At 40.0% G+C, this 23,920-nt stretch overlaps 1 protein-coding gene across 4 annotated transcripts; it reads right to left on the reverse strand.

Annotated features, from left to right (window-relative positions):
• On the reverse strand, positions 1-23,833 carry LOC108934430 (AF4/FMR2 family member 4-like). 4 transcript variants are annotated; one of them, XM_029251152.1, is made up of 20 exons: positions 23,565-23,833; positions 12,974-13,100; positions 9,843-10,622; positions 9,568-9,612; positions 9,287-9,373; positions 9,116-9,152; positions 8,709-8,781; positions 8,340-8,432; positions 7,564-7,708; positions 6,226-7,092; positions 5,956-6,038; positions 5,614-5,854; positions 5,069-5,166; positions 4,674-4,737; positions 4,095-4,231; positions 3,644-3,715; positions 3,431-3,524; positions 3,224-3,267; positions 332-549; positions 1-252 (listed from the first exon to the last, which is right to left on the reverse strand). In XM_029251152.1, the coding sequence occupies exons 2-20, from the start codon at positions 13,094-13,096 to the stop codon at positions 125-127; spliced, it is 3,429 nt and encodes a 1,142-aa protein (XP_029106985.1). In that variant the 5' UTR covers positions 13,097-13,100; positions 23,565-23,833; the 3' UTR covers positions 1-124. The 4 variants fall into 4 exon arrangements, with proteins under 4 accessions (XP_029106985.1, XP_018607757.2, XP_029106986.1 ...); XM_018752241.2 differs by lacking the exon at positions 23,565-23,833 and adding an exon at positions 16,858-17,042; XM_029251153.1 differs by lacking the exon at positions 12,974-13,100.
• Between the last annotated feature and the right edge of the window lie 87 nt (positions 23,834-23,920).

Consider the following 23,920-nt stretch of genomic DNA (forward strand, 5'->3'; position numbering starts at 1 on the left):
AAAAAAAAAAAAAAAAAAAAAGAGCACAGTGTTACAGGTGCACTTGAGGTCTGAGGCAGATACTCATATGCGTTTGGAACAAAGGAGGGTCGGCTGAAAACTGCTGGGGACTGATGCTTAGCCTCTAGGAGACGAGTTTGGCATCCAGCCGCAGCCAGTGCAGACCTTGCCGCGTGTAGCGTACCAGGTCAGTCATGCTGCTGGTGTTGAAGATCAGCGGGGTCATCGCCTTGTCTAGCTCAGCAAAGAACTCTGGAAAAGAGCAAAATCCGGAGTGTCAGCAGAAGAATGACCCAGTGTGATACGAGGGAGCGGTGAAGGGGGTGGGTACCTTTTTGTTCTCTAGCCACCTGCTCTGCCTGATCCCACACCTCGGTGGCATAGAGGAAATTGGAGGTGACCTGCACGTAGCTGGCGGCCATCTGGTGGATGCGCTGCGGAATGGCCACAGAGGTGCTGCCGCTGGCACTGGATGCCACAGAGGAGTGACCTCCCGTGCTGCCCGGAGAAAGCTTAGGCGACACAGGGGACGGCATACCTGCTGCTTTGCTGTGGGGGAGTAAAGGGAATAAGATGTCTAGACTGGCTCTGTTGAGTAATGTCTGTTCACCATCACTATATTTAGACTTAGTTCTGACAGTAAGAAGAAAGAACGAAGGAGGACATTCAATCAACATAAACATGAGGTGCATTAATAAAAGCAGTAGTAAATGTGTAAGTACAGGAAGACACCATCTGCACAAAGATTGCCAGATATGAAAAAATAAAGGAATAATAATATACTTAACAGTAAAGTCACTGTCATCATCTTCTCGGAATTTTAATTAAAAAAAACACACAGGTACTTTGTTACAAACGAGTTACAAATTTTCAGACAAACGTTTCAAAGGCATGTTGTTTCTAGCATTTTCCTACAACAGAATGAAAATGCCCACATTTGTTTGCCACCGTTAGTTAGCAGTAAAATGCACTCAGAATACATTTATTCATTTAGCTGATACTTTTCTCTAAAGCGACTTAGTGTTAAGATAAGGCAGTCCTCCGAATACAAACGTCTGACTTGCGCACAACCCGTAGTTATGAACCAACCCCAGTAAAGCCTATTATATTAAAAATTCGAGTTTCTTACAATGGTCCGTAATAACAAACAGTGCTACTTTGCAACGCGCATGAAAACATTGCGTGTCTACAGCAGTTTGTCGGCTCATGGGCCCGAGGTAGGACAAAGACTTTGTTCTTTTCAGTCGGACCATATTGCTGTTAAGTGTCCATGTGTTACTGTAGGTGGCTTTAATTTTTTTTTTGTTTTCCCTGTCTCCATCACAAATACTGTAGTTACATTTATTACTGTTAATACTGTACTATGTTAAAAATGTGTTTGTGTATCTGGAAGTGTTTCTTTAATGTTTTTATGCATAGAAAGGTAGACTATATACTAAGAAAAACATTTGATAAACTGACGTTAGACACGAACCGTACATAACTGTTCCCACTTACATACAAATCCAACTTAAGGACAGACTTCGGAAGGGACTTGTTCATAATCCAGGGACTGCCCGTACATACAATTTACCCATTTATACAGTTGGGTACATTTTACTGGAACAATTTTTTGGGTAAAGACCTTGTTCATAGGTATTACAGAGAGAGCACCTTTACAGGATCCATTCCAGTCTGCATGCATTTTTGGTTATAGCTATATTTGACAGTTTTACAGAAACTACTCAGACAATAAGTAGTGGTATGTGTCTGTTAAACATTGCACAAGATACAAATGTGCAACTTACAAAAACTCACGTTTAAGAAAGAATGCCATTTAACACCACTTTCCTATTTGTGTAAAAAAATTCTTTAGCAATTACGAAAAGCACTTGTGCTGCAATAGTGACTTCACGTGAAAAATATCCTGTTTCATCTGTCAAAGGCTCCTTTATGCTAACATATGAGGCACGCGCACCACAGCATGCCCGACGGCCGTTACCGTGAACACGTGTTTCGTCAGCATTTCCCCACTTACCCTCCCAGTTGTGCTGTTATAAGAAAGGAAACACGCACGAGCGCGCACGCATGTGCCATGCACAGATGCAAACACGTGCATCCACACACACGCCATCAACAATTAAGAGTAAACAGGTCACCTGAAACATGTTTTTTGAGGGAAAACCCCCACAAACATGCAAAGAATATGCAAACTCCCTACAGATTGAATTGAATTCAAGCAGAGCTGTGCAGCCCCTGAAGAATAATAATAATACAAGCCATACAGTATTAGAGTAGTTAAGTGATACTGCCTTGTTATGTTGTGCTATAATAACTACTAAAGTAACTGTGTCCATTTCAGTGGGATTTTTTGATATTTAGGCATAACCGAGTGTCAGTTTTAGGGTCAGGAAAAGCATAAAATCGTTTACCACTGGGAAATTTCTTAGTCATGAAAGTTTCCATTGCAAAGGGTTTTTCTGGAATGCATTGCCTTGTAAGGTGAGGAAAGACTTTATTATGCTTCTTTGATTTAGATATTATCTTTATTATCTATACAAAGTGCCCAGATGCTGAAGAATCTTACATGTGCTTGTGTCACGAATCGCTCCTATCCTTGTTGACAGTTCAGTTGTGCCCTCAGTCACAAATAAAGACATGTAGGCAGTAATTTACGTCAAAGTTTTAAATATGTTCTCCCTATACTGCCCTCCATGACACGCTTACACCATCTAATGTGGGTCAGAAACATGGCACAATTGTCTATGTATAAAAGCAGAAGACAACACAGTGAATATGAGGGTGTGGAAATGATGCTTCCCCCCCCCTAATTTTTAGTCACTTTACAGTACAGATAATTTAATGTTGCTTCAAGCCAATAAAAGAAGTTCTGCAATCTATGCTGTGCCCTGTCTCAAGCACGTTTCCATTTTAGAGGAACAAAAAGTTATGCTTCACAAGCATTTCATGAAAACAGCATAAATAAATGACTTACAATAAGTTTAATACATCATACTTAATTCATATAGTATGGTTTTATAATTAAAAAAACACAGCATAACCAATAATTAAGGGACATTTGATTAAAGCTTTTGATTGTGACTCAGTGGTTGAATTCATGAACAAGAGCTACAGTCACAATTGTGTTTTTAAGCAGTGATCCAAGTGTATAAGACAAAAACGGCACACAGTTCTACTGTATAAAGGTGATAAATCTTTGACAGTCTGTCTGTCAGTATCTTACCTTCCCATTCCAGGTGAAGGAGCTTGTGTGCTGTTTATAGAATTCTAGGAGGACAACAGCACGGAGTTAATATTCACAAGAGGAAAACATTTATTTCTAATTTGATCAGAGATGTTAATAATGGCAACTGTGTCAACATTGCATCTCCTCAAGTTTCCAGTCACTAAAGTAGCTAGAAAGTGATTTCAAATTGACAGGCAAACCCACCTTCAAGTGTTCTGTGAGAGTTTTGGAATATTTCAGTGCACTTTCTTTTCTCAGTTTGAACAACCGCAAGTAGAGGAGCGACTGACACCGAAGACTGGGAGGGAGAAAGGAACCCATAACACATATTAATGTGAATTAAAAAAGGCTCTCACCACAGCAATCAGACTTTGTCAGTAGGTTTTAGTAGCAACCGAGTAGAAAGAGGACACCAACCAGAGCACTGCTAGTCTTTTGTCTGCTGATGTAGCATCTGGAGCCATATAGCTCTTCAATTTCATTGTGTACCTGAAATTAAAAATGGAAAACAGCACTGTCACACTTTCGTCATACAGGGTGTCGACCAAAAACAGGCCTCATCTGCATATAAGAAGCTATTCATGTGCCCAGAGTTTTACAGTAGGTTATCTAGAGAACATCCGATAAGCACAATAAAATCTACTCAGAATGCAAAAACCAGTGTTTCCCAAACAGACAAAAGTCTGACATTAGGCTACTGAAGAAATTGTACTCTTCAAAATGATCCACTGGGCCAATGCTAAAGCATTGTAGTTTGGAAAACATGGCGCAGTAGTAAGCAAAACAAAAAGGAAACCATATTTTACAACGAAATGTAGAATGTAAATTATCACTGTAAATCAATAATAAATCTAGTGAAGTGACTTACTTGATGAGCTCCACGGTCTCCGCATACATCGGAAATGGGGATTTGGCCTCCTGAGCACTTCTCTCCAGTGCATTGCCACACTCGATGAAGGACACGACAGCATCCAGGTAGTACACTGCTTTTTCAAACCTGTCCATCTGCCACAAGGGGGGGTGGGGGTGGGGGGTGTGTTTAAGAAATCACAAGGACCAGTATGTCCTCATCCATGGAAGCTCCTACCAGGCTGGTTACACAAAGGTCAAACATTGGTGCAACCCAACTGATATAGTTTTGGATTGAATCATAATGGGTGGAATGTCTCACCCCATTATAAAAACAGAGAATTTAATCAATAAAACTGAATTTAACAGCTTAAATACAAGGGAGCACAACAGTCAAATCGATCTGCGTAAACATTAAAAGCCAAATTTTCCCGATTCACCAGTGATTACAGCCAAACACGGAGCAAGAGGGCCATGTCTTTAAAATCACAGAAAGATCATCTTTCCTGACCAATTCACCTCAAAGAAAATAATTTGACCTGTTTTAATGTATTATAGGCTTTGTGGTGAGACACTGATTTTCTGCATCTTGTCTTACCAGTGCATCTGCGTTGTGTTTCAGTTTCTTGGCTTCCTGTAGGTAGTAATCAGCAGAATGCACCCTGTAACACATTTTAAGATTTCAGTTCATGTTACCTCAACCCGTCTTAGCAGGAAATCGGCTATATTAAAACATCTCTAGATTTTTTCAAATGGTCATAAGATTTATAAAAACTTCAAAATAATCACCAGCACAGCATGGGACAGCTTAGGATTTATCATGGCATGATCATGGATGAGCATCCTCCTGTGTTTTCACTATTTAAATGCCATAATCTTGGCTTTGCACTTGGACACAGGCCCTGTGGCCCAGGATTTAGCTTCAAAGGCAATCTGATGAAACCAGCTTCACATGCTGTGTGGATTATTAACCCTGCTGCTCCTCCCCCACACCTGTCTTCGAAAGTGAGTTTTGATCTTTGTGACTTTGTGCTTTCCAAAGAGAGGGACTGGGCTGCGGTGTGTGCGTCGGCCGTCTTTGACACCTTGTCCTACAGAGAACAAACACGCTGGAAGTTACAGGAAGAACCATTGACCCTGAGTACTTTGAAACAAGAAAATTATTTATAATATAAAATGAAGAATATTTGTTGGGGAAAACATGTTGGAAGTCCATCAGTATGATTTACCGTTGCAGAATAACATCAGTGCTAAGTCTCATATGGTTTTGTCAACTTGAATAACATATATGATTTCAAAGAAAAATGCTCAACTAACAGTTTGAGGGACCAGCTGCAGCAAAACCCAGCACAAACAGCAGTACACTAGGGCCTGCACTGAAAGTCACTGCATTGGACTATATGAACCCAACTGTGACTCTGAAAAATCTGCTGGCAAGTTTAAAGCATGACAGTGAAAACAAGCAAGCGCTGGACTAAAGCACAGCGGAGAGAGCCGAGAATAGAATTGTGTGAGTATGCAATGCTGAGCATAAACACCTTGCATTCCTTAGCGCTCCGGGCCGGCTTGTCCTCAGCCTTCCGGTGCTTAGAGGAGCTCCCAGTCTTGGTGCTGCGGCCACTGTCCTTACCACTGCTGCCACTGCTGTATATGGAGGCAGAGGACTGGCTGGCCCTGCGCTTGCGGTTCTGATGCTCTCCATTGGGCGTCTTTTGGGAGCCCACTGGCGATGGCAACGGGACAGGCTCTTTCTCCCTTTCCCCGTCTCTCTTGGATGACCTTAGTTTGCGGACGAAAACATTGGATTGACTGTCATAATCTTGACATGATCGGCCCACACCTTTAAACTGAATAATTCAAAAATTGCTGGAAACACTTACTCTTTGCTGCTGCTTTTGTGATGAGATGAGCTCTTGTCCTCTAGTCTAGTCCTCTTGGTGACACTCTTCTCCTCATCCTCATTCTAGATTCAGCACAACACAAAGCTACATGTGGTGATGTGCAACTCTGCCACACATTCTGCTATTAAAAATGGGAAAATGGACAGTTTCACAGATTATGCACATCAGCTTTACTGTGATACTATGAAAAAGGTAACAGTCTCCTTAGAAGAATTAAAATCAACAGAAAAGCCAGACATGAATATACACCTTGTGTTTCCTTTTGCTTTTGCTGGGGACTTTCTCATTTGACTGCTTTTGGACATCTTTCCCATCCTTCTCAGTGGCAACACTACTACGGTCAATTTTAGGCTGCTCAAGCTCCTTGTAGGGCCTCCCCGGAACACGTAAAAGCAAACTGAGATCAATCTTGACCAAAAGAACCTGCCTGACAGGGAATCGGTCTTCAGGGTCACTGAGCGGAGAGAGCAATTCCTTCTCTTCCATAGGAGAGAAGATGCACATAGGAGTCCTGACACCTTCTGTATATTTGGGTGTCTGAGACAAGGAGGGGGCACTGTCATTTTCCTCTGCATCTGAGGATGACGAGTCTGTGGGCAGACACTCCTGGGACTTGTGGGAAGTTTTGCCAGGGGTCCTGCGCTTGCGCTCGTCTGCAGTTTGCCGGGGTGAGGACCTGGGCTCCTTCCTGGCACTGGACTTTCGGGGTCCCTTGGTAGCTGCCATAGGCCTAGTGGGCTGGACTTCCATAGCAGGCTCGCTTTCCACCTTCAGGCCACCTTCCACCACAGGGGGCTTTTCTGGCTTTTTAGGTTGTTTCTTGCCTATGGTACGACGCGGGGTGACTCCAGTGGCATCACTCTGAGCGGGGGATTTCTGCCGGCCCCGTCCGCTCTCTGAGGCCTTTGGGGCAGCTCGCAGGTCCCGTCCTGGGCCAGAAGCACTTGAGTCTTTGGAGCCTCCCTGGCCATTGTAGCCCCTGCCTGAGCTTGGTTCCCGACTCTCTTTCTTATATTTGGTGGGCAAATTGCTTTCGACTGGGGAAGCCGGTGAAAACTTGTTGACTTTATGAAGCCAGTTGTCCAGCTGCCACTTGTTAGCCATTGGTGGCTCAGGCTGAGAAATAAAAATAAACAACACATTTATTTGTGCACAAAAAACAAAGCTTAGGAAGACCATCTAGATATTTACCACCTATGAACTTTGTTCTGAAGCCTATGCGCCAAAAATTAAACAGCTAAAATGGTTTATACATTGCTGAAATTCACCAGTCCAACCAGAAGACGACTTAAGTCATTAAGTAATTCAGACTTTACAGTATTTAAATAAAAACATTCCCTGAAATACATTTCTACTTTCTCATGAACTCGTAAAATACAATCCGTCTTAAAAATTCTTACAAATTCATAAGTCAAAGTTTTCAAAAATTTAGCCAAAATATCAATGGAAATATTCCACAGCGAGAACCACAAACAAAATCAAGCTATAGACCCTACAAGCTACACATCTCACCACCATCTAATAGCGTAATAAATCTTAAAGACAAGACATAAACTCAGTCAAACAAAAACACCGTGATAAGCCTACCTCGGGGGATGCAGGGCGGGGGGGCTCCGTGGCCTCGCTGTCACTGGAGCTGCTCTCACTCTCACTGTCCGAGCCGGAGCTGCTCTCCGAGCCACTGTGGCTGCTTGAGTCATCGCGCGAGTGCTCTGCTGTCTCACTGTGATGGCTGTGGAATGAACGCACACAAGTCAGGGTGTAAGAACTACAAGTGGTGCGGTACAGCACATGCTGATGCTTGATTTAAGTGCTGACTATTCAGAGGAAAACATGTCACACATTGCCTTAGCTGTACTGTGGTAATTTTAATATGCACCTTTTCCCTACTGTTTAAAACTAACAGAGCAATGTATAAAGTTTACATTGAAATTCATCTAACGCTTTTCTCCAAATCAACTTGCAGTGTTAATCTACCTACAGTTTGTACAGCAGGGTAATTTTTACCGGAGCAATTTAGGGTAAGTACCTTGCTCAAGGGTACTAGAGCCAGAGGTGAGATTTGAACCTTTGACATTTGGGTCCAAAGGCACCATCTCTAACCACTACACTACCAGCTGTCCCTAAAAATATATTTGCACGCTCAGCTTAAAAGCAATCTAAGACATATATTCTAAGAGACTAATGCTGACACAGTGGAATAAAATTCAAGAGAAAATAAATGGACGAAACTAACATCTTAAACTTCATGAGTGTTTACATTTACATTTATTCATTTAACAGATGCTTTTCTCCAATGTGACATACATCTCATAGAAAATACAATGTCAAAATGTTAGAAAATCTTTAAATGTGGGAAATACCTTGCTGATGCATTTCTTGATGCAGTTTTACCGGAATCCTGTTCCCCATCGCTGTCCTCACTGCTGCTTAGTTTTAAGTCATCTTCCAGCACACTGAAACAGACAAACTGCACTTTATAAAACCTGCAGTGCCTGCTACAAAAAGTTAAAAGTTTGGTTGTAGAGCTGAAATCTCAGCAAATGTGGTGATAATCTTTTACAATAATTTATTCATTCAACATATTACCAGTTTAGAAGTGGTTTAAAACTATATTTTAAAAACATGGAAAGACAGGACTCTGAGAATCTATTAAAATGACCCTATAATAAAAAAAAACATAAAATGGAAGTGGATCTTTTCTCTGAGCTCACACAAAAAGGAGAACTTACGTAGCTTGCTCCCCGTCACAAGCTTTGGGCGGGTGACTGGCCATTGAAGATGTTTTTGCAGAACTGTACTTCTCTGAAAGGATCAAAGAAAGACAGAGGAAGGAAACTCCTGAGCAATTAATCCACAGAATGGTACAGCCAAGGGTAACACAGTGTTACTGAACAGAGCTAAAATATTTGTGAAAAGAAGAGCCACTATTCATCTGGTATGGTGAAAATGTGTTTCAACTGAAACACTGACAAGGGAAAATGTGTACTAGAAGGTAAATAACATGGAACAGGATGTAAAGGGCCATGTGATTTCTAACATGGACTTAAAGGAATCCACTTAAAAGAAGACTGCTACAAAATGTATTTTGGACCGTTTCTTGTATTATAGAATTATGCTGCTGTCAAAGGAAACTTACTGTGTCCTCCACTAGGGAAACTCAGGTGCTGTGTGTCCTAAACAAAAAAAACATAGTTAAAACATCTTGTTTATCCCACAAAATGCTGCAATGCTGGACCAATTTCAAATGTTTTACCATCACAGCTTATATTTTAAAATCACATCCCTACTGAAAGTCTTTTACACTGACCTTTGAGGGGAAAGGAAATTTTGAAGGTTCTGTTTTGCATGGGGTGTGAATGGCTGTCAAAGGAGGAGGCCACGACTGAGTCATCTCCTGCAAAAGATTAAATGTCTTAAATTAAATGAAGGTTCTACATCTATAAATGTTCAGTTTCATACAATTAATTATATAAAACAAGTTTATTCCAATTTTAATAAGAAATTTGTTTAGTAAGCAAGGCTCACCACTAAAAGTATCCAAAAAGTCAGATGAGAACGTAAAATATGCAAACCTTCGTACGACCTCACCTTTAGAATTTCATCTACGCAATTAGAATCTCCAGATATTGAAGCCTGAAACAATAAAATTAACATTTTTAAATCCCCATATTAATCAGTATACAGTTCAGTTTTTCCAGCAAACATGATTATGACAGCAGGCAAGCATATATACTCAAGATACGTCATACAGCATTTGGCTCAGTTCCTTAAAAGTATTTATAAAAATTCTGAACTGAATAAATTTAATGAATGTGTGAAAGCTGCATCAACAAAGTGCTCATGAAACAGCAGGGTAGATGTACCTCCAGAGGCTGGGAGGGGATCTTGAGTTTGGAAAGGGAGGCCTTGCCACCAGACTTCATCTCTCCTATGCCGCTGCTGTGCGACTGGCTGCTGTAACCATCCGAAGAGGCCTTCGGCTCCTGCACTTCCTGACCATCCATGGGCCGCACATAGGCAGTGGGTTTCTGCGGCATAGGGCCTGACTTGGACATGAGTGATGGTGGGAAGGCCTGGCCCGAATGCTGGCCACTGGAGAACGAGGGCTGCATGCGAGAGGGCGAGTCCCAGCTAGCTTCATGCTCCCGTGGTGACTTGGGCCGGTAGCGCTCCTTGCTCTGGTGGTCAGGCGCGTGTGATCGACTATGGCTGGAGCCCTGGGAACCTTTGGCTGGACTGGATGTGTGAGCCTTGGCATGCTCCAAAGTGTGTTTACCAGACCTCTTGCCACTGCTGCTGTGGTCTCGCTCGTGTCTTTGGTTGCTGCTGCTACTGCTACTGCTGCTGCTGCTGGCAGCGGCACTGCGCTGGCTGCTGCTACTGTGGTTACTCCCCTGCGCGCTTGAGCGCTTCTGTGGCTGTGAGGATGAGGTGCTGGGGGCAGAGCCCACTGGGGTCCATTTGCTACTCTGGTTGCCGCTGCTGCTACTAAACAGCGGCCTCTCGTCGGTAGACGAGGAGCCCTGGCCTTTAGGGATGATGCTGGGCTTGGATCGTGCAGACTCTCCAATCACTTCCTTCATCTCGTCATAATTTCCCAGCATGCTTTGAATACGACTGGAAAGTTTGTCTTCTTTGCTTGACTGCAAAGGGGTTGAAAAAGAGTAATGGAGAATTAAACAAAGATTTTTTTTCTTAAAAAAAAAAAAGAAAAAATGTTAAGGAACACAACTGCCTTACTTTGTTGCATCAAAAAAAGTTTGCCTTTGGAAGAAACCTTGTAAAAATGTTTGCTTCTGTCAGTATTACAAATATTTGCTTTCATTAAACCAAACATTCATAAATATCATGAGTGTTTCTGGACAAGGCAGGTAATCTTCAGGACCTTACAAACTTTGTACAATAAGACAGCCACTGAACTCAAATTGTTAAATTTAAAAACTCCACAATATATGCAAGCTTGAAACCAGTTTGTTCTAACAACAGGCTAACTGGTGGAAAATAACAACTATACAATTCTTGGGGTAGGATAGGTATTTTGTCGATTAGCTGCTTGTTCTGAGATCCAGAAAACTTAAAGACATGACAAATAATCAATATTAAGCATACTTGTACCTATCTTACAGACACCGTTGGGACAGAAAAACTTCTTTGTAATTTGGAAACTCAGTTTGTACCTCAACCCACTACGCCACCATCAATACAATTTTAATAACATAGTTTATTCCCTTGATTTATTCATGGGTCAGATAGTATTAAAAACATACCATCTTATTTTATCATCTTTTATTGACATGAAACATTAAAACTTGTCTTCTTTAGTATGACTGAAAATAAAAAATAAACCATCTCCACAGCCTCCTAGTCATTGTTCTGCTTTGCACATGCAAGACAGAACTGTTACTCCTGCACATGTTTTTTTTTGCCACACGGGACACAACAGAACTAGAAACAGGGAAGGGAATGATTCAGCACAAACATTTTTGCCAATATCCGGTCACTCTTGGTTTGCAATTAGAAAGTATAACAGACAGATAGTTCTAATTATTTGCTATGCAGTTTCTGTAAAAGTGTAGAATTTTTAAAAAATCCTGAAATCGGTCTCAGAAGCTGCCTGCTTCCCCATCCACGACAGTGCCGTTGGAATCTTTCTTGTAACCGAATACATTTTTTTTTTTAGCCTGTAATGGTGGAAAACAGAAACATAGGCCATTTTTCCCTCCACAACAAAGAAACCTCAGAAAACAGTAAAAAAAAAAAAAAAAAAAAACTGGAATTAAAAATAAACTTGGAAATATTTGCAGCTTATAAAATTTTAAATTCAGATGTTCGTAACATGAGTACAAGTTAAATAATCCCTTATAATGAGTTAAAGTAATAATTGTATTTCAGCAGCATCTCAAAAAGCATGAAGACAGAATCCAGTGCAAGAAGTCAGACTGAAAAGTTTTTTTTTTTTTTTTTTTTAAAACAATGTTTTGGGAAGTGCAGGAAGGGAAAAATCTGCCTCACTTCTGTTCAAGAATTTCTACAAATTTTTTTGAGAAAAAAAGTATTGCATATGTTATAGTGACGTGTTGTTAAGCACTGCTTTTATACATCCTTACATCATGTGAAAATTTTATCAGTTTGAACAATTTGACTACAACTATTCTACAGTCATTACAGAAAAACAAAAAAATGCTTAGTAAAGTCACGGTACTGATCAGCAGAGCTACATCAGTGAACTTTTAACCTTAAGAGAAATCAGGGGCAAATAAACTACCATGGGCTAGAACTGAAACTTCAACTGTCAAATGTTATTTTAGTAATGTAAACAAACTCAGCACAGCATTATCGTAACAAACTGCTCAGCTAATATAATACTAGGAAGATAACTCTAGAATCCTATAGTCTACTTCTACAAGCTGTTTGACTATTACATGTAAGACCATCAATACAAACATCAATTTACATCGGAAAATAAAAATACCACTTAACACTAAGATAATCCCAAGTACAGGTTTTTTTCATTTCTTATCCTAATAAACATACTAAGTTTTGATAATCTCAAGTGTGACAGACTAATGAAAAGTGAAAGATAAATGAGCACACGAGACGGTTCTAAGGAGATGTTCGTTTCATCTGCAACAGCTGAAAGACCCTATCAGGCCATGCTGTTGGGTCATGCGATGCTGCCATGCAGGCTGTTCAGCACACACTACTGCTCAGGCTTCAGGATGGCAAGTGTATGTGCCAGCATAGGTTGTTCACCGGGAAATCTACAGCTGCCACACTGACCTCCCAACCCCCAAAAAGTGCACTTACCTCAACTGCCCCTGATACGATCAAACAAGAACAAATGTCAAGGTGTAAACACTCACCTGCTGCAATAGTTTGTCATGAATCACCAAAGTGAGGAATACAAAGTGAGAGAAATAGCAACCAAAAAACTAAAACCAACACTAAATAATGGAACTTTTTTTAAAAAATTAAAAAACAAAAAGAAACTTACAACTTTATAAGGTTCAGGAAAGAGAGGAGAGTTAGCTGGGAAGGCCTCTCCTCCCTGCTGGATTTCTTGATTTCGCCTTTCACTTTCTTTCATACGGAGAACATTCCGGTCTTCACGGTTCATGTTGCTAACAACAGAGACACACATCACTAAGTGTGGATGGAAAAAAGAAAAAAAAAAAAAAAAAACTGGTAGCCAGTACCAAGCTTTACAATGTATAAAAATAAAATGAAAATTGAGGGGGGGAAAAAAAAAAACAAAAATTTAATAAGAATGACAAGGCAATTCAATAAACTGGAAAAGTAATTTGATAATAAATGCCATTCGATAAGTCGGGAAACTGTTGAAAAGCAATACATGTGACAGGTGGGACAAAAAGTATGCCTGTAAATCCAAAGTCACCATTACAACCAAGTTACAGTCAATTAAAGCTTAACAATACAGATGTTCGATTTATTCATAAAAGTTTTTACAGTTGGCTCTGTAAAAACTTGATAAACCCATATAATAAATACAAAAATAAAGAGTGTTAAACTCTTAATGTCAAACTACATTAAAACTATTGTTTGACCATGAATATAAATGTCTCCAGAAAATTCTGTGCAATCCCAATTGTGGACCAACTCATTCCGTACTTATCAACAACACAAGACTTGAGCTGTAATCACTGGAAATGGAGTAAATCAAGACTGTCCCACACTCCTGCTCTGTCTGAGTGCATTCTACTGTGCTCTAAAGACCGGGTGCATAAATACAAGTTCAGTTTTCCTCCACTTACACACGTCACACACAAGTGGATATTTCAATTTAACAACTCATTATAAATTATTTGCTCATGCAAATATACAACAGCATGTTTAAAGCCAAACGCGTTAACTGCCGCCATGCTGCTTGCACAGAGCTGTGAAGATATTAAAGAGCGAAAGCTAGGACTCCTGAGGTGTCCAGCTGCTGAAAGCAAGGGCGAGCTGAAGCTGCAGCTGAGACGGCCATCTGGGTATGCAGGATGTCCCCAGTCATGCTCTTAAGGCTATGAAGACATGACTCTACGAAGCAACAGGTAGGCTCCCCCCCCCCCAAAAAAAAAAAAAAAAATTTAAAGCTTCATGTTGTTAGTCTCTTATACTGCATTCTGGGAAACCATTCCTCTGTAGCCAGCCACATCCTTCTTAATGGTTCCATTGCTTTGGCATCAACATGCATAAAACTCTAGGGATTACATTACACCAAGACCTGTAAATTTAATGACTTGTTACCATTCAGACTAGTCACTCCCTTGACTGGACTGAATCAGAGCTTTAATCCGGACAAGATCACGGACATAACAATATAGTTCATATAGAGCTGTAATGTACGCACTTACAGTATATCTAAAGAACTAGAACACCACCACCTACCTGAAAAATATAAATAAGATGCCATTGCTCCCCGATCTACAAACTTCTGAGTAACGAACATTTTTCTGCTACAAACTTTTTTTGAGAAGTATTTCATATTTGTCAGAAAATGTGGGCTGGAAACCAATTAAAATCATGTGCCAAAGCTTCACCTTTACAGCCGGCAGAGGGTAGCTGTAAATAACAGGAGTTACCTTGAGTGGAAGGTTTCGGGTCGATGGAAAAGGTTTTAGCCTGTTTTGCGTCACCGGTCCGCAATACTGAACTGTTTACTAAAGCGTCAAAAACAGTCAATGACACCTTCACATGCTATAAAGCACTTTATGAAGGAAAGAAAAGGTCATCTATCCAACAGTGCATTAAACTACGTCGTAAACACTGCAGTTAAGGGACTCACAATACCCTAAAGGCAGCGATCGTCACGTTTTTGTTGACCAAGGTGAGTGCACGAGCCATCCCAGCTCACCAAGGAGAGGCACTCTCTTCCCCTTTGCTATCTACAATCTCCTGAATGGGAGATGGACAGCCTACTGTGCTGCCACCTTCCCATCAGATCACCAACATCATTGTCTCCCTCAGCGATGCTGATCTGCTCGGTTAATAAGGAAATCCATCTCAGGTGCAGGACTCCAACACTGGGTTCCTGACATTTATATTATACTTATTCATTTAGTAGACACTTTTCTTCAAAGCAACCCTCGACTTGGAGGAAACAAACATGCATTTCATCAACAGACACAAAGATACAGATGCAGTTATTATTCTCCATGTGGACTTGCTTAGTCAAATACCACAGTTTTTACCAGCTTACATTACAAGAGTAGCTATGTGGAGAGCTTGACTGCTCTGTGTCACATTCGATTTAAATTCTGAGCATCAGACCAACTCTCAGTGTCAATAATGTTTACTGACCAGGCAGCAACTGTAATGTTAATTGCTAACATAAGTCACATACTAATTTTATGGTAATTCAGCTTTAGTTTCACCTGACAATTAGTCACTTGGAACATGAATGATCCAGCCCACCTTGAGTCCCATGTTGGATTTATTTAGTGGTTGGAGCTACCACCTTCCATTTGAAGCACCCCAGGTTTGAATTCCAGCTCCTGCTGTAGTACCCTCAAGCAAGGTACTTACCCCAAATTACTTCAGTAAAAATCACCCAGATGTACAAATGAGTAAATAAAGTAGTTTAGCATGTAAACCTAAACTTCTAAGTCACTTTGAAGACAAGCATCACCAAAATAAATAAATGTAAATGTATTTTCATTCTAGCCAAACCTACTTTTAATGACTGAATCTAGCTTTCTAGTGACTTTATTTTTTGTTCTTGTTGAAAACATAACTTCAACACTTCCTGCACCTGGAGCCTTTGCAAACTAAGTTTTCCAACAGTGGTTTAAAAGGCATTCAGCACATTAAAGTTTTACTATTAACATTTGAATTCTGCTGGACATGATTCTGTTAATGAGAGAAGGTTGACTTTCGTGTATGCTAAACCTATACTGGAAAAGATGATGTCAATAAAAGTAAAGGAGCGAATGTGAGGGGAGATGAACTCACACTCAGTATTGGGGGGGAATCAAAAGTTACTATAAATGCTTAGGGCTTTGTGTGTGTGTGTGTGTATATATATATATATATATATATATATATATAAAAAACAACAACCTTTGAACTAAGCTCAACAACACATAAGCAGATGAGTGGGTAGGTGGAAGTGGCTGAATTGGAGTCATGAAAACCTGTTTAAGTAAAAAGTTTAAAACGCTCCTATTCGCAATGTTCCTTTACTTTAAAAAAGTGGTAAACGCAAGCATAATAAGACCACTTTAACACAGCAGAATAAGAAAATAATACTTCACCAATAATGGTACCTACAAAAGGATTACAAATAATATAAACATCACATTACTGAAATTGTACTTTCATTAGTACATTCTAAATTCTTTGGCTATATGTTTGACAGCTCTACATAAAACAGAGTAAGTATAAGGTAAAAAGGCCACTTAACATTTTATAAAACATTCTGAAAACAAAAAAACATCTTACTGTAATTTCCACATTTAGTACAAATAAAATGTTGCTGTTCACATAAATATTTTTGTTTTTATAACAAGACCCAAGGAGTCCATAGTCAAGTTGCTCCTTGACCCTAAATGTACTTTTACAGGCTTTTGGAGAATCCAGTTATAAGCGGTTCCCTCCAGCATCAAAACGATCTTTGCCCAAGACAAAATGCTTTGAACAAAAAGACTACTGGTATGTTCGCACAACTCACAGGCGATAAACAATACGCCTGAAAAATACAAAAAAGCCCTACATTTTTACATGAAAAGATTCTCTCAAACTCATATCAAGGTGTTCAAAATGGTGCTGGCATGAATATGGCAGCTACGAAAAATTTAAAAAAAAAAAAAAAAACAAACAAACAAAGAAAATGGTATTTCCCTTTAAAGAGTGTAGAAGGAAAGTCCTGCTCCTTACCCTATCCAAGAGGCCATTGCTCAAAGCACTTTAAACACTGGAGAGATCTGGTGAAACGCCAAGGGAGCTGCAGGTTACGGCCTCATGATGTTGTTCTTACTTTCTCATCAGATCACCTACGGATACTGACGGCTTATAAGACTGACAGGCGCACTTACTAAAGAATCAATATCAAAGTTTTATCTAAACGCTGAGAGAACAACTCCGCGAAGGGAGGATACAGCTGGGTAGAGGGAGAAACCATTAAGTCGAACACCAGAGGGTTGTTGTGACAAAGGGCTAAAGGTGAGCTGAAAGGGGGCCTCTGTGGTTAAAGAGCGGAGGAGGTGGTGACAGTTAACTAAAAAGCCTATAAAATGTCAGCTGTCTTCCTTTCATACACATCACAGTGATCGGTACAGAAGCAGCCACAAAACATTCTTTTATGCCACAAATTATGAAGGATAATAAAGGAAATTGCAGTGAGACTGATCACTGCTCTCAGAGCTGGTCTCTGCATACAACAGGTACATTTAAACAAATTACATTAAAATAATCTCCTTTAAAATTCATGTTTTACCTCTATGCATTTTTCAGGTTTCATATTTGTCAGATACCATATACCAAAAATTGCTAACTGCAAATCAGCAGTAACCCCTCTTCTACGGTAGAGCACTCCAACCTTCCATAAAAGGACATGTTATTTTACCCCACTGAGCCGCTCCTCCGTGTGACGTCAAGATTAGAAGACAGCCCTGTTAACCAGTGTCCCCCCCCAGCACACGCATGCATGCACGCACGCCACAAGTAACTTATTTAAAGGGACAGTCCTCCATTTTCAATCTATTCCCATAAAAAGTCTTAATTATAAAGCAATTAGATGATAGTTATCTACACTGACAAGAATGTTATCCTTAACCAGGTCAAAATAATTTAAGAATTGCTACAATCTGGAAAAAAAACAGCAGCAAAAAAAAAAAAAAAAAAAAAAAAAGATAGTAAATCCATAGTCACAAACATTACACTGGTATAATATCCAGCGTATAATATGTACCCATAACACCACAAAAATGTTAATAACTTCAAATGTTAAACATGATGCCAGAAAAAAGTGTGACTACATCCATGGGTTCACTTGCTCGTTACAGTAACATTACAGAAATTGTCCAACTTTTATCCAGTTATCATTGAAAAATCACCTTTTCTTGATTAACCATTTACATTTACTCATTTCATAGATGCTTTTTTCCAAAGTGATTTAGACGATACAACAGCGCATTCAAGAAAAACCGCTTCAAATACAGACCCAATCATTAGAACATACAGATTTATAGTGCTGTTTTATCTTGCTTTCCCATAAAGGTGAAATCTTACTAACTGGAAAAGGACGGTATGCTTACACACAGTTGAGCCATTCCAGGTTTCAAACTGTTCTGAAGACAAACAAATGACATTCAACACCACTTATTTCATAATGAGATGATGCAACAACTGACACTGAGAGGTGCAATACAGACATGACAAAGTACAGCTTTTGCTACCTTTAAATGTTACATTACGACTTTAAAAGCTTTGCGTCAAAAACAAACTATTTACATTACATACATCAGATCAGACTTGTTCTGTCTCAGGTTACACAAGATTGGGATTTTGCTTCATAAAGCCAATATTTCTTAGGTTCTTAAACCGAAGTGCTAACTATGTTTACCACGAAAAGAGCAAGTTCCTCTTTATTAAAAAAAACAGCTCTTTGTACTTCAGCCTTTTTGTTCTTCTGTGCTTTTAATAACAAACAGTGTCAAGCAGCTCACAGCCCAATAACATCTGAAACTGTGCCCATTTACTCCACTGCTTATCTTTCAGATGAACTTTTCCACTGTAAAACAACCTGTTGCGTCTCACTACACACACTTCCTCGAAGCGGAATGCTCAACATAGGCTCACTTTTTAAACAAGTTTTACACTCCATTACTTATAATAAAGAAAAAGAAAAAAAAACATCAGTTGCTTTCACTTCTTCACTTAAGCATTCAAAAAAATAAATACAAACAAGTTTCATGATGATCTCTGCACAACTCAAGGATTTTTCATTTGCCCAAATTGTCAACACATTTCCACTAAACAGGTGGACAGGTTATTTTTGGAACACCCTTGCTATCTGAGAGACATCAACTCTAAATAGCAACAAAAGTAATCCACCCTTTCTGCTCTAATGAGTAAACCCAGTGCTGTACATCATACATGTTGCATTTATGGCACGTGTTCACTGCTGCGGATGTAGACAAAATTCAAACCCAATATCACGACCAGTTACTAGAGAGGAATGTGAATTTCAGTTTGGACTTATGAATCTGTGTGTACAATGCAGCATTTATGAATGTTATGATTTCCTGCATCACATTCCCTTGCATTTGTATAGAACATACCTGTACATACATATAATGTCTAGTGACTATTTTTTGTATATTGTGTACTTTATATTTTTATTTTTTTTTTATCCTTTATTCACATATTCTATCTTCTCATCTGTGTCTTGTCACTGTCATCTTGTCTGTGCTGTGGAAGTTTCTGTCACCAAGACAAATTCCTTGTATGTGTGACCATACTTGGCAATAAAGCTCGTTCTGATTCTGATTCTGACATATTGCTAATGGTAATCTAGTCCCCAAGTTGGCTAAGCAACATTTGAGCACCGACACTATTACGGACTTGTAATTATCAAGAGTAGCATCATATTACACAAGACAGCAGCAGATGATAAAAGGTGTTGCATACTCTTGAACTAGGAATACACACTTCACTTCAGACATGGCTGATGTTGACCTCAACATCTTTACAGCTTCAGAAGCTTCTGCCCTCCCTGCTTAGCTGAGCACTTTGTGGTGGGCCTCCACACAAGGCTTCCTCCATCATATCCCTCCTTGACTGTCCAGTGGGACATTATAGATGGTGCTGAGGCAGTGGATGCAGCTGAGCATTTCACAGAATAGCAAGTACATGTGCATTCCACAAGGTGCTGCCTTTTATGAAACTGGTTTTTTTTTAAAAAAAAAAGAAAAAAAAAGAAAAAAAAAGTGATATGTATGTCAGAGGTACCTGGCTCATACTATACTAGGCACCATACTCAAAATGAAAAATCACACCATAGTCTAATATTTTGAGCTTAAAATGAAACAAGACTGACACCTTCTCAGGTCCTACAGTGTCATCATTGTCATGACAGCAATCAACAAGGCTTGAGCTCCCCTTTTTTAACCACAGTGGACATCTATCTCCTTTATGGGATCAACACTAACCTGTCCTTTTAAGGTCATGCAATTCCCTGGTAGAATCAAACAACAAGCTCCCCATCATAAGAGTGTTGACAATTAAAGCACTGTACACTAAAAATGTGTTGCTTTGAAACAACTAATTCTCATAAGTGGAAGCCTACAGCAGAAGTACCTCTGGACCATGTTCATCAAGCAAGTCACACTTGACGTCTTTTTCTTATGCAGCATTTCTTCAAACCTTGAAAAAGTGTGCCTGCAGTTCACATTGTGCCTGCATTACCCCCCCCATAACACACTACATTTTAACAGAGTAATGCACAGCCTGTTCAGTTTTGCTCCTTAAATATGCTGTTTCTTTTTGTTCTTTCAAGATGCTGAAGTCCAGGACAAAAGTATGATCTGTTCATCCAACCACTATAACACAGCCAACAAATTTTAACAGCCAAGAATCGAATATTTGGTCTTTATGTTTGCGTGTTTATAAAACAACATGATTCTCAGCCCTAAAAGTAGGCTACACATTCAGAGGATGTAAGATGTGCCATTTTTTTTTTTAAGTTCACGGTTGTTAAAGTGAGTTGACTGTAACAGAGAATCCATAACAAATTGAAGAAAGAACAAAACTTTACATTAAAAAAACTGATCTACATCTACACTGTGATGATACAAAATTACTGTAAAGACATTAATTCAACTATTTAAGAATATTAACCGAAGGTCCCCCACCATTAAATCATAACTCAATTTTAGCTTTTCAGAAAGACATGGAACATATGTTAATAATTCTTACATATATGGCACAAAAGTATTTTATTGTTGCTTTTAGCTTCCTCCACAAATCCGCAGTGGACTCAAGTGTTCAAATTTAATGACACTAAAAAAAGTTAATATTTGAACTGCATAACAAATGAATTCTGGAAGGTGTTAACTTCTTAGTCCTACATGGCCACCCTGGCTAAACACTAACATACATATTGCCCTTGTAGTGAACTCCGTTTTCAATTTTAAAAATTAATTTTAAAAAACCCTTAGGTAGATCCTTTAAGTAACATTTTAATAAATTGGTTCGGAAAATGTGTGTGTGTGTGTTAAATTACACATTAGTCAAAACAATGCATAAAAACAGGCAAAAAAACCTCAAAACTGAAAAAGTGAAACATTTTTCTGCCCAACACAATCCTGTCCAGTCATACCTGTCCAGTGTCATTTACAACAGATCAAGACTAACATGAAGCACACTGCCTTCTATGAAGCCATTTCTGGTAAAAATCAAGTGAAATTGCTTATCTATAAATCTATTCATGACTCTGTACAAAGCAGTTATTGAATCTTTCAGTGTCACATTTTATTATAAAATCTACAATGAATCATCATGTCATCGCCACCCTTTTCCAGTTAAGAAAGCTGGGGCCCTTATTGCCCAGCATTTCAGAAAAGAAGGCCTTAACATCATGGAGATAACGTATCCAACTGTCTGCTTAGCCCTCTGTTCAGCTGCAGCTACACCAAGGTGTCCACAAAGTACTTATTGAAAACAGGACATAATTCCTGTATTGTGGCAATTCCATTAATATTGGTTTTCATTTCCAAAGAACACAGAAAAATGTGGAACATCTCCATTCCACAGTCCACTGCCGCTCACACCCGAGCCCTCCTTTGGAATCCAGAATGCAAGGTAGGCCCTTACTGTTACGTTGCAACAAATAAACGTGAAACAAAACAAACACAGCACTTACAAGAAGCTTGAAAAACAGCTCAGATCCATTACAAGCCAGAACATATCTGATGTGCTGCTGAAAGGAATCCCTTTGTGCCTCCAGGAACCCTTACAACCCCTTGATCACTTTCTGAAGCTTATCTAACGGGGCATCACGGATTTCACCGCATGTCAAGGTCTTCAAAATGTGCTTTACTAGTACAAACATTACAAGGAACACTGAGCAAGCCATCTAAAATTCTCAGCAAAGGAATATGGGCAGCATCTTGTGTAATACTGTCGTCACCTTGCGATTTGAAGGTTTCTACTTTTTAATTGCGCTCCTGCTGTAGTACCCTTAAGGTACTTGCCTAAACTGATACAGTAAGAATGGAATGCTGTATAAATGGGTAAATCATTTTAAGACCATTTTAAATCATAATTAACACCTGAAGTTGCTTTGCCAATGGCGTAAATACTGTAATAATCCAACACCTAACCCACTGCTTGTCCGATTACAACTTTACCACGACTTCTGAAAATACCCCAGATTATATTCTGATTCAAGGTTAATGGTACTTTTTTTTGGCTGCACCTCTCCTACTGTACCTTCATCACTATTCTGTATAAAACCCCTAAGGCTTAGTTAAACCCAACATATAAAACTACACCCAACATGCTGTGCCATGATATTCATAGGTTCTGTGCCTATAACTACATACTATGGTTTTAGACAATCAGAATAACAAGAAATAAACACAAGAACCAGCGAGGGGGGGGGGGGGGGGGGACGGCACGTGTGTGTGTATATAAACAGTGTGTTGTCACAAGCTGTCCATCACAGGTCATCGCTCGTACACGTGCACACACACACACACACACACACACACACACACACACACACACACACACACACACTCGACTGTGTTTCAGCTCATAATTTTGTATTGTACATAAATCATGAAAAAGCCGTTTGGCCGAACGTAAAGACAGAAGTCGTGCTGCCCTCCGCGTCACCGAACTGACCGAGTTACCGGGCTCCGTCGTGCCGGGGACGCGAACAAAGAGTGTGACGTCACACCGCGGAAACGGGAGAGACCGGTCTGCCCGCACGCGGGAGTCTCTCCGCCACGGACTGGACGTCATCACACCTCCCCTCCGAAACACACCGTACGTTACACACACACAACTACACGGGACGGAGTGAGTTAACAACAACAACGACGGCGACAAGAGTGCGCAACGACCTTTACGTTCGTTGTATCGCCGGAAACCTTGGATTACTTTAATAAAATTTACGGCGATTAGAATTCAGGAATAGTAAATTGTAGTGGTGGGTCGAATCGAACCCAGTAACCCAGGTCAGCATGATTCGCTGGTGTTTGTTTTAACAAAAATTAATTCAGTGATTTAGTCATCTCGTGTTCGAAGGGCACAAAAACAGTCAGTGTCCGACTTAAAAAAATACTCCTCCTCTCAGGCTGGTCCTGTGCCTGAGCTCCAGCACTGCTGAGTCGCTTTATTTCCGTCGTGCATTAATTTCCACCAAGACAATATATATATCATTTATATATTATATCCGTCTCAATCAACCTGATGCTTCACCTACCAGCCAGGGTACCTAGGAACCAGCTACCTAGCTAGCTAATTCAGGTCACCAGCAAAACACGTCGTATACACTCCTTGCGTAACTTAAATAAAAAAACCTTTTTTGTTAAGTCTACTATAAGGCTTGTCTAAACGTAAAAGTTAATTCTTACCTCAGCTCTGCTCTCTAGGCCCGAACCATGTCCAGCTGGAACTGGGAAAGCGTTCCCTCAGTCTTTCTTTGTCTTGTAGTTTTGGGGGGAAACGCGGGTAACACTCTCCAGCACTTATGATTAATGAAGAAAACAGACTCATGAGAATATTTTACGTTAAAGTACGCCTCCGCTTGTGTGAAATGCCCGCGGCCAAATGCTGCCTACATCTTCCCAGCCCGCTCCTCACATCAAAAACATCCTAGGAGAAACAAGAGGAGCCGCTCGGACTTCGGGTCCTAAACTACGTCACATGATCGTGACGCTGGAACAGGCGTTCGGCATGTTCCTTCTCTCAGGCGCTGCGCGCTTACTGC

Source organism: Scleropages formosus, chromosome 4 (assembly GCF_900964775.1).
Source record: "Scleropages formosus chromosome 4, fSclFor1.1, whole genome shotgun sequence".
Taxonomy (NCBI): Eukaryota; Metazoa; Chordata; class Actinopteri; order Osteoglossiformes; family Osteoglossidae; genus Scleropages; species Scleropages formosus.

What these genes read in the sequence shown, in the direction of transcription:
- LOC108934430 (XM_018752241.2), bottom strand. An exon ending in GCGTAGATGAAATTCTAAAG is followed by an intron (nt 9,374 to 9,567) that starts GTGAGGTCGTAC and finishes AATCTTTTGCAG; the next exon opens with GAGATGACTCAGTCGTGGCC. An exon ending in GAGACCGTGGAGCTCATCAA is followed by an intron (nt 3,716 to 4,094) that starts GTAAGTCACTTC and finishes TTTTAATTTCAG; the next exon opens with GTACACAATGAAATTGAAGA.